The sequence below is a fragment of the Heliangelus exortis genome, chromosome 1 (genome assembly GCF_036169615.1).
Source record: "Heliangelus exortis chromosome 1, bHelExo1.hap1, whole genome shotgun sequence".
Taxonomy (NCBI): domain Eukaryota; kingdom Metazoa; phylum Chordata; class Aves; order Apodiformes; family Trochilidae; genus Heliangelus; species Heliangelus exortis.
Window position 1 is genome coordinate 93,167,690 of NC_092422.1, and position 17,120 is coordinate 93,184,809.

At 37.8% G+C, this 17,120-nt stretch overlaps 1 protein-coding gene across 6 annotated transcripts in view; it reads right to left on the minus strand.

Moving 5' to 3' along the window:
- USP16 (ubiquitin specific peptidase 16) overlaps window positions 1–17,120 on the minus strand; it is a 24,880-nt gene that overhangs the window by 945 nt on the left and 6,815 nt on the right. For 3 of the 6 annotated variants that reach the window (XM_071754945.1, XM_071754927.1, XM_071754956.1), the window contains 14 exons: window positions 15,784–15,887; window positions 13,825–14,003; window positions 12,758–12,850; window positions 12,015–12,145; window positions 11,571–11,658; window positions 10,638–10,716; window positions 9,642–9,733; window positions 8,811–8,867; window positions 7,487–7,654; window positions 5,431–6,082; window positions 4,710–4,804; window positions 3,553–3,639; window positions 3,081–3,237; window positions 2,642–2,970 (listed from right to left, as the gene is read on the minus strand). In XM_071754945.1, the coding sequence (XP_071611046.1) occupies window positions 2,846–2,970; window positions 3,081–3,237; window positions 3,553–3,639; window positions 4,710–4,804; window positions 5,431–6,082; window positions 7,487–7,654; window positions 8,811–8,867; window positions 9,642–9,733; window positions 10,638–10,716; window positions 11,571–11,658; window positions 12,015–12,145; window positions 12,758–12,850; window positions 13,825–14,003; window positions 15,784–15,887 (2,107 nt within the window). In that variant the 3' untranslated portion in view covers window positions 2,642–2,845. Of the gene's footprint in view, window positions 1–2,641; window positions 2,971–3,080; window positions 3,238–3,552; window positions 3,640–4,709; window positions 4,805–5,430; window positions 6,083–7,486; window positions 7,655–8,810; window positions 8,868–9,641; window positions 9,734–10,637; window positions 10,717–11,570; window positions 11,659–12,014; window positions 12,146–12,757; window positions 12,851–13,824; window positions 14,004–15,783; window positions 15,888–17,120 lie in introns of those variants that run through there. The other 3 variants (XM_071754936.1, XM_071754966.1, XM_071754975.1) reach the window with 2 other exon arrangements.

Consider the following 17,120-nt stretch of genomic DNA (forward strand, 5'->3'; position numbering starts at 1 on the left):
GACCTCTGAGATCATCAAGTCCAACCCTTGATCCACTGCCACTGTGGTTGCCAGACCATGGCACTGAGTGCCACATTCAGTCTCTTCTTAAAAATATCCAGGGACACAGAATCCACCACCTCTGTGGGCAGCCCATTCCAATACCTGATCACCCTCTCAGTAAAGAAATTCTTTCTAATATCCAACCTAAACCTCCCCTGGCAGAGCTTAAGTCCATGCCCTCTTGTCTTACTGATGGCTGCCTGGGAGAAGAGACCAACCCCCCCCTGGCTACCCCCTGCTTTCAGGGAGTTGTAGAGAGTGATGAATGAGGTCTCCCCTGAGCCGCCTCTTCTCCAGGCTGAACACCCCCAGCTCCCTCAGCCCTTCCTCACAGGACTTGTGCTGGATCCCTTCACAGCCTCCTTGCTCTTCTCTGGACCTGCTCCAGCACCTCATTCTCCTTCCTGAACTGAGGGGCCCAGAACTGGACACAGGACTCGAGGTGTGGCCTCACCAGGGCTGAGTACAGGGGCAGAATCCCTTCCCTGGACCTGCTGGCCACGCTGTTCCTGATACAGGCCAGGATGCCATTGGCCTTCTTGGCTACCTGGGCACACTGCTGGCTCATGTTCAGCTTCCTGTCAATCCAGACTCCCAGGTCCCTTTCTGCCTGGCTGCTCTCCAACCACTCTGTGCCCAGCCTGGAGCTCCCCATGGGGTTGTTGTGGCCAAAGTGCAGGACCCGGCACTTGGCCTTGTTGAACCTCATCCCGTTGGAATCAGCCCAACTCTCCAGTCTGTCCAGGTCCCTCGGCAGAGACCTCCTGCCTTCCAGCTGATCCACACTCCCCCCCAACCTCGTATCATCTGTGAATTTGCTAATAGGGGACTCAATCCCCTCATCCAAATCACAGATGAAGACATAAACAGAATGGGGCCCAGCACTGATCCCTGGGGGACACTACTGGTGGGCAGCCACCAATTGGATCAGCATCGTTCAGCACCACTCTCTGGGGGCCTCCAGCAGTTCAGGAGCACAGGGTGCTCCTGACCGAGCCCTGGGCTGACAGCTTTTCCAGGAGAATGCTGTGGGAGACCGTGTCAAAGGCTTTGCTGAAGTCCTGTAGGTAGACTCCATCCACAGCCTTCCCCTCATCCATCATCCCCATCACCTGATGATAAAAGGAGATCAGGTTGGTCAGACAGGACCTGCCCTTCCTAACCCCGTGCTGTCTGGGTCTGATCCCCTGTCCACCATGTAGGTGCTGTGTGATTGCCCCCAGGAGGAGCTGCTCCATAACCCTGCCAGGCACTGAGGTCAGGCTGATGGGCCTGATAAAGGACAAGAGGCAGTGGGTGCAAAGCCAGAGCACGGGAGGTTCTGTGTAAGGAAAAGCTTTTTCACCGAGGGTGACAGAACACTGGCACAGGCTGCCCACTGAGGTTGCAGAATCTCCTCTGGAGACATTCAAAACCTGCCTGGACACATTCCTGTTTGACCTACTCTACATGATCCTGCTGTGGCAGGGAGTTGGACTTGATCTTTTGAGGTCCCTTCCAACCACCAGCATTCTGTAATTCATTTTTCTTACATGCATGGATTTCATCCTCACCCTTTATGCTCTCAAAATGGCATACTGATAGCACTGAACTGCTTCTCATGCTAATGGCCTTAAAAATAAACACTGAGCAGCAACAGCCAGCATGATGCAGGGGGCTGGAATCTTTCAACTGAAGCCCTGTTAAGATTCTTCTTGGAAAATAAACAGCTTACATGTCTCAGAGTAGCTTGAAAGGAGAACTGCACTTGAAATTCAAGCCACTTCAATAATTACTCCTTTTATTACTCTTGCAGTACTGCTCTATTTCACAGCCAGAAGGGAGTGGAAAGCTAAATCAAGCTTGGAACTATCTTATGCCTAAATAAGGCTGCCCATACAACAGCAACATTAGTGCTTGCTTTATAGTTACTCACTAGTGTAACTGAAAAATATGCTCAGCAAGTTTTCAGGAGGATTGGCATACTGATCGCGTCAGCTGGGTAAGTGCTACTGCCAATTACTGTAAGGGTAACCAGAACATACAAGACTGCACATTTTCTTACTAAGGTGGTTGTGAAAGCTGCACTGAATGTAATTGGATGCTACTAGAGCACGGGGAGGCCAAGATTTTCTTTACATGACCTCCACGTGAAGCGCAGCTTGTAGAGAAGAGAACTTTGAAGTTACAAGTCAATGCAGGACTAGTTTTCTTGGCACTGTAGTGCAGAAAGGCTACACAGAGGTGCCTGTGGCAAAAGGGAGAGAGATCTGAGCTCTAAGTCTTGCCAAAATACCTGTGTGAAGTTCCCACTGCAAAAAAATTCCTAGAGAGTTTGCAAACTGAGGGCTCCTCTATTGGACATAAACCAGCAGTGGAAAGAGAGCTGATGCTGAATTTGTCCCAGCTCTAAGTTGTGTAGGAAGGAACAGCTTCCTATACTTGGAACCCAGTTCTAAAATACACATGGAACAGTCGATAGCTGAGATAACTATAGTTAAAAATTATAGCTAGCCCCTTAAAAGTGTTAAGAGCTGCTAAGATGTATAGCACTTGCTGGAAACTAGAAGTGGTTGCTTGTCTGTACCAACACAAAAATTACTCAGTAGAAGCTCAGAGCTGTAATTGTGAAAAAACTTTTATTTAAAATTAGTGAAAACACTGGAAAAAGTATAAGTTAACCATTTGTCAGTGTGTCTTTGAAGCACAGATTATATTCCTGCAGCTGTATACAGTTGTTCCAAACTGTTAACACAATTTGCAAATTCCTGCCTTCTTTCAGACCCAATAGGTGGCTGCACATAAAAGAAGCCTTCTCAGGTGATTACAGCAGTCGCTCATAGAACAGGAGATAGGCTTGAGAGCTCAGCACTTTGGATACAGACACAGGTTGTACATGGGTATCACTGATGTGGAACCACTGCCCTTTTACTACTTCAGTTTCTAAAGCTGTGAAAGAAAGAATTTAGGAGTAAAAATTACTGCAAATAACTGTAGCAAATAATCCTGTTAGTGTCCTGCAGTAAGAAATAATTTATAAAATATTTCTAATTGTTTACCTTGAGGAGATTGTCCTTGAAGGACAAGATCAGAGAGATGATTGTTCAGACTTCTCATTTTAGCATAAGCAGTGTAATGCCCGGACCTCATTGTTCCACTGTGTTCAACAACTCCATAGAGAGAATACAGTACTTTTGTATTCCCTTCAGTCACGTTCTATAAAAGCCAAAGTTTTAAGTGCATCAGTCAGGTACTAGGTTTTAAACAAGGCTAGAATATAAGCTCTTCAATTTGCTTTGACTTGTTTGCTGATGACAGGGAAGCTGGTCATTACAGACTCATGCAAGCACTACAGCTGTGATCAGTGGAAGTACACTGACTCAAGTCCAAGTTACACTCTTGCAGGTTACTCTGCATTACCACACATAACTGAATTTTTATAAAGATTCTACAAAGACTGTGCTAAGCACCTTAATTATGAAAGCACATTCAGAACATGGGAAGGGAGAAACTGACTGTTTTCCCACTTACTTTACATTTAGCTGTACAGAAAGGAGCCAAGTCTAACACTTCTGGAAACTTGATATGCCTGTTAACCTTCCGTAGATTAAATCCAGCCTTAAGGAGATAAAACAGAGGAAAACCCCCATAGTGTTATATCCTAACATTTTAAAATTGTGTTTAGTTACTAAGTGTTTTAGGTAAAGCTTCAACCAAACATTAGTTTTACATTACACAACAACAGGAAATATCAACATTGGATGTTTTTAGGCTTTTTTCCCCTAATTTTTCTAGAATTACCTCCTTGTCCCCACACTGGAGCACAAGACACTCTTATTGTTACTTAATTGTAGCAAAAGTGAAAAAGAATAAGCTGCAACTTAAATAACTATAAGGACATCTTTTGTTTCTCAGACATTAATATGCCTAAGTATCTAATTTTGTATCAAAACCAATGTAACTTCTACTCCCATCTTATTAAAATAATCTTTCAGTATCAAATTGGAAAAACAATGTATTTTTTTCCTCTGCTAATAGTTATCTCCCTTATTTCCAAGTATTTTGACCAAAAGACTGAATGGTTTTAAATTTAGAAGAGGCATCCCCATTCCTTTCCTCTTTTTTTCTTGATAAGCTAAACTTCTAAATTAAAATTTTTCCTACAACTTGGAAAAAAGGGTAAGCCACTTTACTTTAGTGTCTATAAACACTTAAGTTGCATTGCTTCCCATACATCCTTCCCCATCCCCCCACTAAGGCCTGCAATTTTCTTTCCTGATTCTACTGACCCATTATATTAATTTAATAGGGGATTATATTCTATCTGTACTGAAATTTAAGAATCCATGAACTGCTGTACTAGCAGGAAATAACTAATGCTACGATACTGCTTAATACAGTAAGTAGTAAAGAAAAGTGATGCAAATAACCTCAAAAAACAGTGTTTTCCAGGTAACTATCAGAATACACTTTCAGGAAAAAACATCCCAGCTCCTCAAATACCATAAAAACCAATGGTGCATACCAGTGCCTCCCAAACCTTGGATAAAACTCTAAAACATGTTTATAGGAAATGAAAATATTCTAACATTAGTTCCAGGGTAAGCCAGTATTTTGTGTATATATACGTATTAAACTGATACTATACATACAGATAGATATTTTTGCAGCATCAGCCTTCTGCTTACCTGTTGAAACCTCTTTAGGTGAAGAGTTAAAATTGGAGGAGCAAGAGAAATTAGCATCTGCTTTTTGGCATTAGTATAAACATACTTATTTTCACCTGCAGAAAAGAAAAATCCCAGTGATTAACATGTTAACAAATGTTACAGCAAGAATGACATAACTAAGTAGTGAAAATAAAGACACCTACTACAACTCAGAAACTGAACATTTTAACATCACGTTAAATGATGGTACAACAGCTGCCATCTGCAGATCCCGAATCTCAAAAGTAACCATTCACACCATGCCTGAGCAGTGTCAGTACAAGCAGAAGAATTCTTGTTGTCTACAACTCTCAAAAATTGCATGCAGCTTTAACTGGCCTTTTCAGCAAATACCAAAATGATTTTGCTATGACTGCCACAGAACTTTCACATAAGAAACAGAGTCACCTGCTAACAAGCTACTCCCTACATTCCTCCACATACTGAATTTTCAGATTGACAAACCCTTTGGACCCACTCCTCTATCCTCACTCTGCTTTTTCAGTCCTGTAGTATTCTGCTCAATGAAGAAATTACTTGTATTTATTAGTGTGAGTTTCCCAGAACCTAACTACTGAATATTAGTTCAACTAATCCAGGCTGAAGTTATAAAAATGCCACTTCAGGGACATTCCCGCACTCACCCACCCAAGCAGTGGACAGAGATACATTTAAAGATTTAAAAAGTAATTTTTCATACTTTTTATGTTCTTCTTTGGTCCATAATTTCTTTGGGTACATACATCACAAAGTAGTTGATTGGTCTCGGTAAGTTTTTCATTACGGGTAAATTGATACAAACAGTGATAGATTGAACTTTCTTCTGGGTTCAAATCTTCCCTGTTTGCAAGAGTACAAAATGCTGTTTCTGGATCTTCAGTTGATACTTCACATGTCTTGAGAGGACTACTTTGAAGGTCATCTAAGGTACTCATATCAGATTCAGCATTGGCACCCAAGTGTAGTTTTGAGAAGTCAGTAGTAAGCTCGTCCTCATCTTCATCATTCTCATCATTCAAAGATAGGTTGTCAAGGCCATTGACAAATTTTCCAGGACAACCTAAGCCTTCCAATGGGAGATCCATGTGATACTCTTGTTCTGTCTTTACTGTATTTTCATGCATGCTCTGAACTTCTGTATTGTTTTCCTGTATACTCAAGTCTTTCTGAGTTAAGCAGCCATCTTGGCAATCATTTGATGATTCCTTTTCTTGACTAACATCAGGAGTTTCAGAGTTAATTTCTACCTCTGACTCTTCGTTATACTCAACATCTTTTTCTGACTGTTCAGCTGCACAGATATTTGTCAAGTGAAGCACCTTTTCTTGAAGCTTTTTTTGGCGTCGCTGGCTCTGCAAATTGGAACACATAATATACAAGAATACAAAAGCCAGAAGTTTATATTGTATTTAGCGTTTCATAACATCTCTATGTCCTGGTTTGGGCCAGGATAAAGGTGATTTTCTGTCTTGTACTTTTGCTTTTAGCTAAGTCTCTTGTAAGTAGTTGCACTTGCTGAAATTAACAGCAGTTTCTCAGACAGTGTCTGTTTCTGGGACTGATCACACTCGATGTTTATAGTTACTGCTAGAGACTGGTGTGCAGAGCCAAGGCCACTGCTCAGCTCTGAGGAACATTTTACCCTCCAGGATAAAGAGGTCCCACCTGCATCCCTCCTTTGGGGAGGAACGGACAAGATAGATGCCAGAATTGACCAAACAGAGTATTCCATCCCATATACGTCATCCTCAGTATAAATTTGAGGGATCACGAGGGCCAAGCCAGATTTCCAGCTTCCAGCTTCTGGCTGCCTGCCCTTCCTGCCTTCCCTGCTTCCATTCCTTCACCCGGCATCCTGGAAGGATCCCATCTGTTTGTCTGCCTGTGGTCCTGATCCGTGCCAGCCCTTATCTGTGTGTTCCTGCCTCCAGTTCCCAACTGCTGCCGACTCCAGGAGTCCAGCCTGGACTTTCCCAGAGCTGCCCTGCAGCCTCGGTGGTGATGTGAGAGCTATTGGGGGAAAGGGGGGAGGAATGTGGTATCCCTTTTCTTGTATATTTGTATATATTTAGTAATTTTTCCTATTTATCATTACTGTTTCATTAAAGTTGTGTAGTTTAGTTTCCAACCCATAAGTCTCTCTCCCTTATTCTCTCTCCTTTCTTTATCAGGGAGGAGAGGGGGATTAATAGAGAGCGTCTGTTACTCGGTTTAATTGCCGGGCCAGTGTTAAACTGTGACATTTTATCAGAAATTTTGTAGCATGTCATACAAACAAGGGGCAGGAGGCAGAAAAATCTATGATTATTAGATGATCAACTCAACCAATACTAAATTTTTCCTCACTCAGGTATAGTTCCCACTGCTCCTTATCACACAGAATCTTCAAAACACAACTAATAATTCCCTTTATTTCTTCTCAGTTCTTTCTTAAGTACATATTCTAAAATTTTGTGAATATTCTTGTAATCAATGTCAGGAGAACAGTTGTCTGATACAAATTAGTTCTGCTTCAAAGAGGCAACACAGGTTCCACACTTCTTTACATACTAGCTTATTTCCTAGCATAGCAACTTGTAACAGAACATGTGACTTCTTAACAGCAAAGAGATAGATGTCTTTTCAGCTGTGCCTCTGAATGAAGAGAAATTCTAAGCTCTCTTTCTCCTCCATCTGTCCTGAGGAAGCAAAAAATCTGTTTTGCCAGAAGCTGAAAGCACTTCATTAATAAAAATTAAACACTTATCAAAACCAACCTTGGCTTGTTTTTTGGCCAGTTTCTTTGTTTTTTTCTGAAGATGCTTACTTGTACCAGGGGTCTCATCTCTTTGCTTAAGGTAACAGCCATTGTTATTATCCTCTTCATCTTCAGATTCCTTTCCTTTGTTTTTTTTAACATTTCTCTCATTTGTAATTTTTACTTTCTGCAAAAAAACAAAAAACCAAAAAACAATCATGAATGGAGAGCTGTTAATGTCATGAATAACAAAATAGTATTCCAAAGAAAACTACAGAGATGAGGTGCTACCTGAGTTTTCAGCTCAATGTGCAACATTTTAGTAACTGTAACACAGAACTGACTCATTTATGCCACCTCAATATTTACAAAGAGTTGTCTCACTCCAGACATTCCAGAGTCCACGTGAAACAATGACTTGCATAATGAAACAGTATAAAAAAGTAATGCTATCAAGGGCCACATTCTGAACCTGTAAAAGGGCAATGTTACTTTTGGCTCTAACAAATGCGAGTCTCATTAAATGCGTTGGAACAGTAACATTTCACGTAAATGAAGACATCTTCAGTTGAGCTGCCTGCCAGAATTTGCTTCTGCTAAAATTAAATCTGTTCATTGCAAAAGACATATGATCCCTTTGGCTGAGGGGGTTTAATTTCAATATTTACTCATAAGCTTTAGTGTGAGCAGTGCTGTGTAACAAATCTGAAATATTAACATTTACAGATTATCGGTATGAAATCCAAAGCAAATCAAGTATTTTGATTGTCTAGACTCTGAACAACTTAATCAATAAGTATTGAGTATCAATTAAGTATTCACATACTAACATTTAACTTTCTTTTAAAAATGGAATATTACAAGAAGCATTCTTGCTACTCAGTGTTGAAAAATGGATGAAAAAAAAGTAAAAAAATAAATCATGCAACCACTAGGCACCCCTCACTGCAAATTAGTTCAGTTTACAACACTGTTTTGCAACCATGAAGATGAACTGGGAAACACTGCTTTTTGCAACCCAGTCTTCTACAATAGCGACAAAAAAAATTGTAATAGATTATTTCCTAAATCAATCTCTATATTGGAAACATTAACTGACACAGTAGCAAGGTCACCAAGCCTTATCAGTGTTTTTCCAGACACAATTTATGAACTGTAACTTACAGCAATGACTCTCACGAAAATCTTACTCTCCATCTTTTTTGGGCAAATTTATCATTTTAACTTCCAAAAGAGACATTGAGAGAGATGCATAAATTAATGATCTAATGATTATATAATAAAGATGTTTTCATACAAGCAGAAAAACACTAAGCCAGAAAGCAAAATGTCAAAATTTCTACCTGGTCATCCAGTACAGGAAGCGACAAATCAAGGAAAGGCTCATGGACCAAGGATACCTTTAAAAGATTATTTAAGAGTTCAATTTAATTTTGTTTGGAAGAGGATGGTTCTTTATCAGTAGGCTTATTTACATGTAGTCTTGTTTGAGTTCAAGGAATGCTTTCAGTAGTGCACACAGATGTAAAACACAGCTAATCTACCTTCACAAACAGCTATCCATAACTAAAATCTAGCAGTTACCTAACTTCAGAAACAAGCAAAAAATAACTTCATTTTTCTAGTGGCCTTGAATGTGAGAACTCAGCTTTGGGCCTATGAGATTGATTTCTGCAATCAGTCTTGACGTTCATCTAACCAACTCACTTATAGCCTTAATTTCTTTGTTTTCATGATCCCAATACTGCCCTCTTACTTAAGTATTCTGGCAATTCCACGATCATTCCAGTGTACAGATGACCTGATCATCTGATGAAAAAGGGAAGAGCCTCTGGCACCATACTGCTGATAGCAGAACAAGTCATCCCCTCTACAGTTTGTGCCACTGGAAGGTGTTTACCAGGAATCTGAGAATGAATTCTTCTGACAGAGGCAGCTTCCTGCTGCTGACCTTTTTTTCTGGACTGAAAGATGAGCTTTGTAACACATGGGAGGAAATATTTCTGCCAACAAATGTCTCTCTGACAGGTATACAGCTAGTCAGCTCTTAGAAGTGTACTAATTGTGGCAAACTTTTCCAATTCCACTTAGTTCTACATTTAGTTACTTTGAGGTTTTCCTGACTGTTACACAAAATTACACTCTAGGCTATTAAAAGCAGGCAGTTTACTTACGGTTCTGCATTCATCACACATAATTGTACTGGTTAATTCTCCACCAAAGATTCGATCTACAAAACTCTGTATTCCCTTTTTCTTTTCATATTCTGAGGATTGGCAGAGTATACAGTAAAGTTAATAAATTACTTATTACTTAAAATTAATAATATTACCTATAAAATACTGGCAAGCAATTTAATTATGACATACCAAGTAAAATGAAAAAAAAAATAAATTATGCAAGATGGAGCCTTTTCTAGTTTTCTCAGTAAGCAGAGCAAGATTCTTAAGATCTTTTTGTTTGTTAAGGGAATGGGGAAGAAAACATTTGAAGACAACAGTTTGCCTGAAGCAACACCATTACTATTTTCTCAGCTGAAAGTTATATCTCTATTTTTGCTGAAGTACCACATCCCAGTAAGAGTTCCTGTTTTCTCTCAGGACGTAAAACAACTGTCTGAACCTAAAAATAAGAACCAACTTTCATCTGTATAGGTGCCCTATAAACAAAACTAATTTCCTCAAGTTACATTTTCAGTGTAGTGCATTCTCTTAATTTAACTTTGCTTTTCAACCTGTAACCTAAGCGATGCTGAAAAGTTTGAACATTCTTCTCTTCAGTAGTTTAGGATTTTTTGATACCACTGCCAAGTAATAATGGGCTATTAGGACCAAATAAATCATTATATCCATGTGCTAATATTTTTATTGCTTCTATAAATGTTTGAATGAATAAAAGCTATTCAAACATTTTAATGGATAGTGTCTAGAGATTCAACCCTCTTATTCTGTTAAGAAGAAAATACCACCAAGGTAATTAACACATTTAAACAAACAGACTAACACTATTGAGCCTTATATTCTAGATACAGATCTATTCAAGATGTGGCATAAAATTGCACAAAAGATACATGAACATGTATCTTTTAGTTGATACTAGTAGTGTTACTTTGGGTAGACTTCAATGAAACAGAAGATTTAAAATTATCACATCAATAACATGTAATCTACCTTTAATTTTCTTTTTAAGTTCTTCTTCATTTTGTTTGTTAGAGTCAGTCAATGCCTTCAGTATTCCAATGCTTACTCGCTGAAATTGTCAAAACAATACACACTGTAAAATTTCCTAAATTAATTCAGTTAGTTTAACAAAATGTTTAAGGTGGAGAAAAAAGTTTAATGTTCATCACTGAAGAGAAATAATACAAACAACACAACTGCCTGTAGAGACACAAAATAGTTCCTGCAGATAAAAAACATAACAAACCAAGAAAAAAGCCATCCAAACAAAACAAAACAAATCAGTCTAAAATCAAATCATTTCCCTTATAACTGGCAAAAACCAAAAGAAAAAAAAAACATTAAATTTCCACATGTCAACTTCCAGGCATTTCAGAAATTACGACAAAAAGACATTCTTTATGGTGACTACACATACTCCAAACCCAGTATTTCTATATAAGTTTTCAACAAGTCAACCTATTTCTGAAGGACAAAGATTTATATTAAAAACATTAACCAAAGACTTTTAGAGCAAGGAATAAATACTGAACCTTTCTACCTCATTTTTTTTAGAAAAGCATAGCGAATTATCAGTACACTGCTTTCCAAAAATGCAGAAAATTTCATTATCTTGGAAGTCTAAACAACATGTGCTACTTTTATATAGATAAGAGATATAGGCCACAAACTAACTTCTCTTTAACGGCTTTGTTAAATGAAAATATTAAGACCTGTGGTTGATCCTTGACAACCCCACTACTTAGAGGCTGCCTGGTTCTACAGCTGTTGCTAATCTGCTTCAAGTGTTATGGGTAACACAGATCACTCTACAGAGTCTGATTTATCTCAGAAAGAATGTTCTTTCTCCTCTCAGCAGAGGAGAAAGCCTTGGTCTGGAGCATGAAGAAGAAAGTTATGCACAACTATGAAATTAGCACTCACTTGGATTTCTTCTGCTCTCATTCCATCAAGTAAGTAACGAAGCAATTCATGACTGTCTTGTTGCTGATAACCTTTAAATCTCACTGCTCTGTTAAATGAAACAATAATTGTGAAGTATAACTGAACTTAAGAGACAGACAAAGCAAAAGCAATTCATACCAGACACAAAAAGGACAAAGTTTCCAGCACATGTGTACATAAAAGCAGGAAGTGTCTACATGTGGTATTTTCTAGAAATATGAAGCTAGCTAAACAGATTATGTCACCGAATATCTTTCATTTCATTTATATTTTGCTTTTTAGTATCTTATTTCAAAATCTGCTATGTATTATACAAATTTATATGCTGTGATGTGAGCTCAAGAAAAAAATGGGAGAAGACTGACCTTCTTTATAAACAATTTTTTCATACTCACTTTGACAAGCACTTGTACAGATACTCACTTTTTACAAACCTGAGCAAAAAGTTCCTTAGGAGTGATTACCCCTTTTTTTGTCTCTTGCATTTCTGTCAGGAACTGATACATGGCTAATGTCAAATGACCTGGCTGATCCAGTTTTATCAGCTGAGGTTCCTGTTTTAAACAAAAGCAAAAACGTTTTTTGCCTTAATTTGGTGACAGATCCTTCTGGATTAGGCTATTACTTATATAAACACTTCAGTTCTTAAAAACACTACTATACAAAAAATGTAATTCCAAAATGGCAGTAAATTAATCTGACTAAAACAACACATGGTTTCTCATGAGATGATAGGAAAGCCCTGGGGTAAGATTAAGAATTTATTTATTGCTTAATTGCAACTCCCTTTTTTCCAGCCAAATTGAAACTGTAATGATAGGTACATTATTTAAGTTAATGCTGCAAACATCCTCTAGTTTTTTCTTCATTTAGGCAAAACGCCACAGTAAGAATTACACATTTTCATCCTTAAATCATGAAAGTATTCTTTTGATGACAACTAATAATTAAAAGTATTCAATTGCTGCTCTTTCCCTTGAATAGAAGACCTCTGCTGACTTCAGATGCAGCTCTGTGAAAGTCAATGGTGAAGTTCCCTTTGATTTTTACATCTTTATCTTGTTAGCATTTAGCTGAAACAACTTTACAAATCCAGAGATGAGTACTGCATGTTTAACAGATTGGAAGGATAACAAGAAACACCATGGAAGTTGAAGCATACATACAATGGATAACTCAGGTGACTCAATTTTAACTGTTGTGCCAGGCATTTTTGCTTCTTTAAGAAGTTCCCTCAGGACTGGAGTTTGTGATAAATTCTGGAGAACATAAAAGAGAGAAATATTGCTAAGTGGGGTATAAGAGGAAGGGCAGCTGAGTCTCACTGGTCAGGGAATTTGTAGCAATATGATTAGCAGCAACTTTTTTTATCCTAACTAAAACTATGGAAATTCAGTGTTTAACCACTAAAGGTACATTCCATACAGCTAACAGGTCTACCAAGTGTCCTCTTTATATATTACTTCAGGTTGCAGAAACCCTAGATGTATTATTCTTCTACAGACTGATCTTTTGACAGTGTATTTAGTAGTGTTTGTTTCTAAAATCAAAATGCACTATGTATATTTATTTTGTTTAAAATATGCTTAAAAAACAAACAAACAAACAAAAAAATCAAACCATTTGCTGGAGCCTGCAAGTACAAGGGAATTCTGAGTAGATTCGTTATCAATAGCCAAAGAACACAAAGTTTCAGTGAGTTTCCATACATATGAAAGAGCAAATTTATTCTATCCAAACACTTCTTAGCTGAGCGAGACACACAGGAGTGCAATGCAATAATATTTAGGGGCAACCTAATAGGACAACCTAATAATACTTACTTTCATTTGATTTCTTGTTGCTGAGAGAGACATTTTTGTTTCAGTACACACCCTTGGTTTGGAGTAGTAACCTCTTACATTCGGAGGTCATGCAAAGTCATGTGACAGATTATTTTTTCACTAACCCAGGAAGCTGGCATGCTATATCTGTATCAGAGAAAGATGTTGTCCCCCCAAGACAGGATAGTTTGTTATATCTTCTCTTAAAACAAGTCTGAACATGCAGCTCCATTTCTTCATATTTCTCCGAGTCAACACACTATTTTTAGAATCACCCCATCATTCTTGGCAGATAAAAATCACATTCTAATTGTATCATTGTACGATACCGGGGTGGATTTGTTTTGCGTTGTTTGGGGTTTTTTCTCTGCTATTCAAAAAAAATTTAAGACCAGCAATAACTACCATACCTGCATCACTGCATTGAAGAAACATGTATTTCCCAAGTTACTGAGTCCTTTCACACTCACTTCCAAAGTAGTACTTGAATGAGAATTCTCTTCTTTAAGCGAGATTTCTTTTTCTTGCTCATTTTTGCTGTCTTTTTCTACTTTTTTATTTTCAAATATTTTATTCTCTTGTTTTTCTACTGAAAAAAAAAAAATACCCTCAAACACACATTAACCCAGTAACTGGGAAACAGTCTAGGAAAAAAGTTATTATAGGCAGCAGCAATCTACAACATTTGAACTTAAGGTTTTGATAATTCATTCTGTAATGTTTAATATAACACTACTGGATAAAAGAAAGGAAAAAAAAGTATAAAGAAACTCCTGAAATGCCATTCTAGATATACAAACCATTTAAACATGCCATTTGCCTCAAGGCACGCATGCCAATGATCTCTGAAACTCTGCATGTTATCTGAAATTCATTCCTGTAGCAAAATTACCTGTGCCTTTACACAATAACCATATAGTAGGCCTTTATACAATAACCAACAAGATTACATCTGAGATAGCACTGCTTTTAACATGGCACTAATGTCTGGAATTATATACACAGACCTCCCACAATAAAAGCATTCTCATGTTCATTTCATGAACCTAAGCAGATGAACTGGAAATTCTATGTTATTCAAGACACATTATTTTCTCAGTAATTACTTTGATGTATAACTCAAAATTTCAATGACCTGTTTAATAAAACCGCAGGGAATTACAGTTTACTTTCAGAATAACACCTACACTGGTCATTCCAGTATGGCAGCCAACTATTGATAAGCTTTCTGATGAATCAGGCTCTGAGCCAAGAATAACTTTAAAATCAATCAACACCAGCTCAGAGAGAGCAATGAAACAAGGCAATACAATCTGTGCAGATGGACAAGAAACAGGTGGATGGACAACATACAGAACACCTGAAACCAACAAACAGCTGCACCCAGGTATTTATCTCTTTTCCAGGTCAAATCTGAGAAGAAACTTCTGGCAACCAATATGAAGTGTGAATACTAGATATAGTGAATTATATATCTGGGAAAGATTGACCAAAACCACTCAAAGATTGTGGTACTTATGGGAAAAGTTCAGCTGCTTCCTGAACAAATACTCAGAGACAGCCACTTGGCATTGCTGGATGGTTGTGATTTACTTCCCAAAGGGACTGCCATTTCACACTAAGATATAGGATGGTGTCAGAATTTTCATAGCCATGAGTTAAAGCATTTATTTTGATAAGCAAATTCTTACAAATTTTCTAATAAAAATGCCTTGTACAAAACCAGTGTTGCCACTGTGGAGACTGGGGGGGATTTGCTGGGATTGTTTCCTTTTAAGCAGCACGTTTTACAGAGAGACTGCAGATTAAACACCCTGTTCTAGAAAGTTCTGAATGCACTGCAGCTACCAATACTAAATGTACAGACCCAGCAGACAAATCCTGCTGTGCACCTCCACTGGGAAACATGCCACAGCAGCTGGAGACTTGGTCATTCAAGCTGATATATTCACAAATAGCTACAGGTCCTTCAGATCTCAAAGACACACTAAGCAATACTGATGAATGAAAACAGCACTTCCAAGTGCTGAAAGTCAATTCTTTACTCACAGAACAATGACAAGTCACACTTAAAAAAAAAAAAAGTCACAATACAATTGTAATTTTTTTCCCTCCTATTCCTGTACTTCTGATCTGTGAAATTTTAGGAGACACTGAACAAAATCCTGGTGCAATTACATTGTTTATGCTATCAGAATTTTAACCAAAAAAAAAAAAAAAAGAAAAAAAAGAAAAAAAGGAAGAAATTAGATTTTTAATTTACCACAAAGCGCTTAAAAATTATATTAGTGTAGATTCTTCATTTACAGTTCCATCTACTATATTTAAGGGATGTTTTCATTTGCTGTATGTATACTAGAGTTACTTACCTGTATGTGATGAACCAGTACAAACTTGCTTTCTAATATAATCCACTGTCTGACCCAGTCGGGTTGAAGTATTATATGTAACTTCATTATCACACCTGTAGCACCTGTCTCCACCCCCACCCCCCAAAGAGAAACAATTAATCCAATATTTTTCCTATTGTTCAAAAATCCTAAACTATTTGCTTGTTTCATGCAATTCATTACACAGCTAATAAAGTACAATTCCTTTTTTTTTAAAGATTCAGAAATATCAGAGAAGAGTTCAATCTACTCCTGATCAAGAAAGTATAAATTATAAATATAAATTAGACTCTTAAAAGATGTGCTTAGTAAGCTAGTCTGCAAGAAAAAAAAATGCAGGAAAAGTTTTGCCAAAATTAAGAAACTAAGATATCAGGCTATAAAAGAAATTACTTAAAAATGTTATGACATGGAAAAATATTCTGAGTATTCTAACCAAGCAAGTACTTAATTATATTTAAACTGGGTAAGAAACAAATCAGTGTCCTCCACTGATTCAGCCTGCTTTTATTTGCTCCTCCATTGCTGATACAAATCTAGTTTCTCTTCATGAGCACAGTGCCACATGAGTTAAGCCACTAACCTGTTTTAAACAGAATTGTGAGAAGCTGCAGTGACAAAAGCTCAAGAGTAAAATTCTGCCAGAACACATACACACCAGGAGAGTCATATGTACCAATTTTGTAGTTCTGGCCAATCCACATATGACAATCCACAGGTGACAAAAGGTACTGAAGAGAATGCAAATACTTCTGCATTTTGAAACATACCTATTACAGTTCTTGGGCACAAATGCACTTATGAGATTTCAGGATTACCATAAGACTATTTTCTGATATCAAAAGCAGCAGAAGTCTGCAGTAAAGTCCTTCTCTAATCTCTAGCATGCCTGCAATTGGATGCAATTTTCACATTTCTCTGTGACTCATTGAAGAAACTGGCTCAGCCTTTGAAACCCTGAGTATGTATGGTCCCTCTGGTTAATTATAAAAATAGCTATTCTCACTCCTGGAATAACAAATGTTACTTACATAGGAAATTTTTAATATCATAACCTTTCATTCATCAAACATTTTTATAGGAAGCTCTGAAGGAGCCAAGGGATCAAAGAGATGGGTTTTTTTCAACAATGATTGTTTTACCAGCAAGGGAAAAATATTAAGTAGATCTAACTGGTAAGTCATGACAGTATTGAAAATACACAAAATACCAACTGTTGTAACCTCAGCAGAGCAGAACTTAATGAATTACTAGAACTGTCCTCCTTCTCTCTACGTTCAAAACCTTTTAACCATTTACAGGTCCTATTCAAGTCC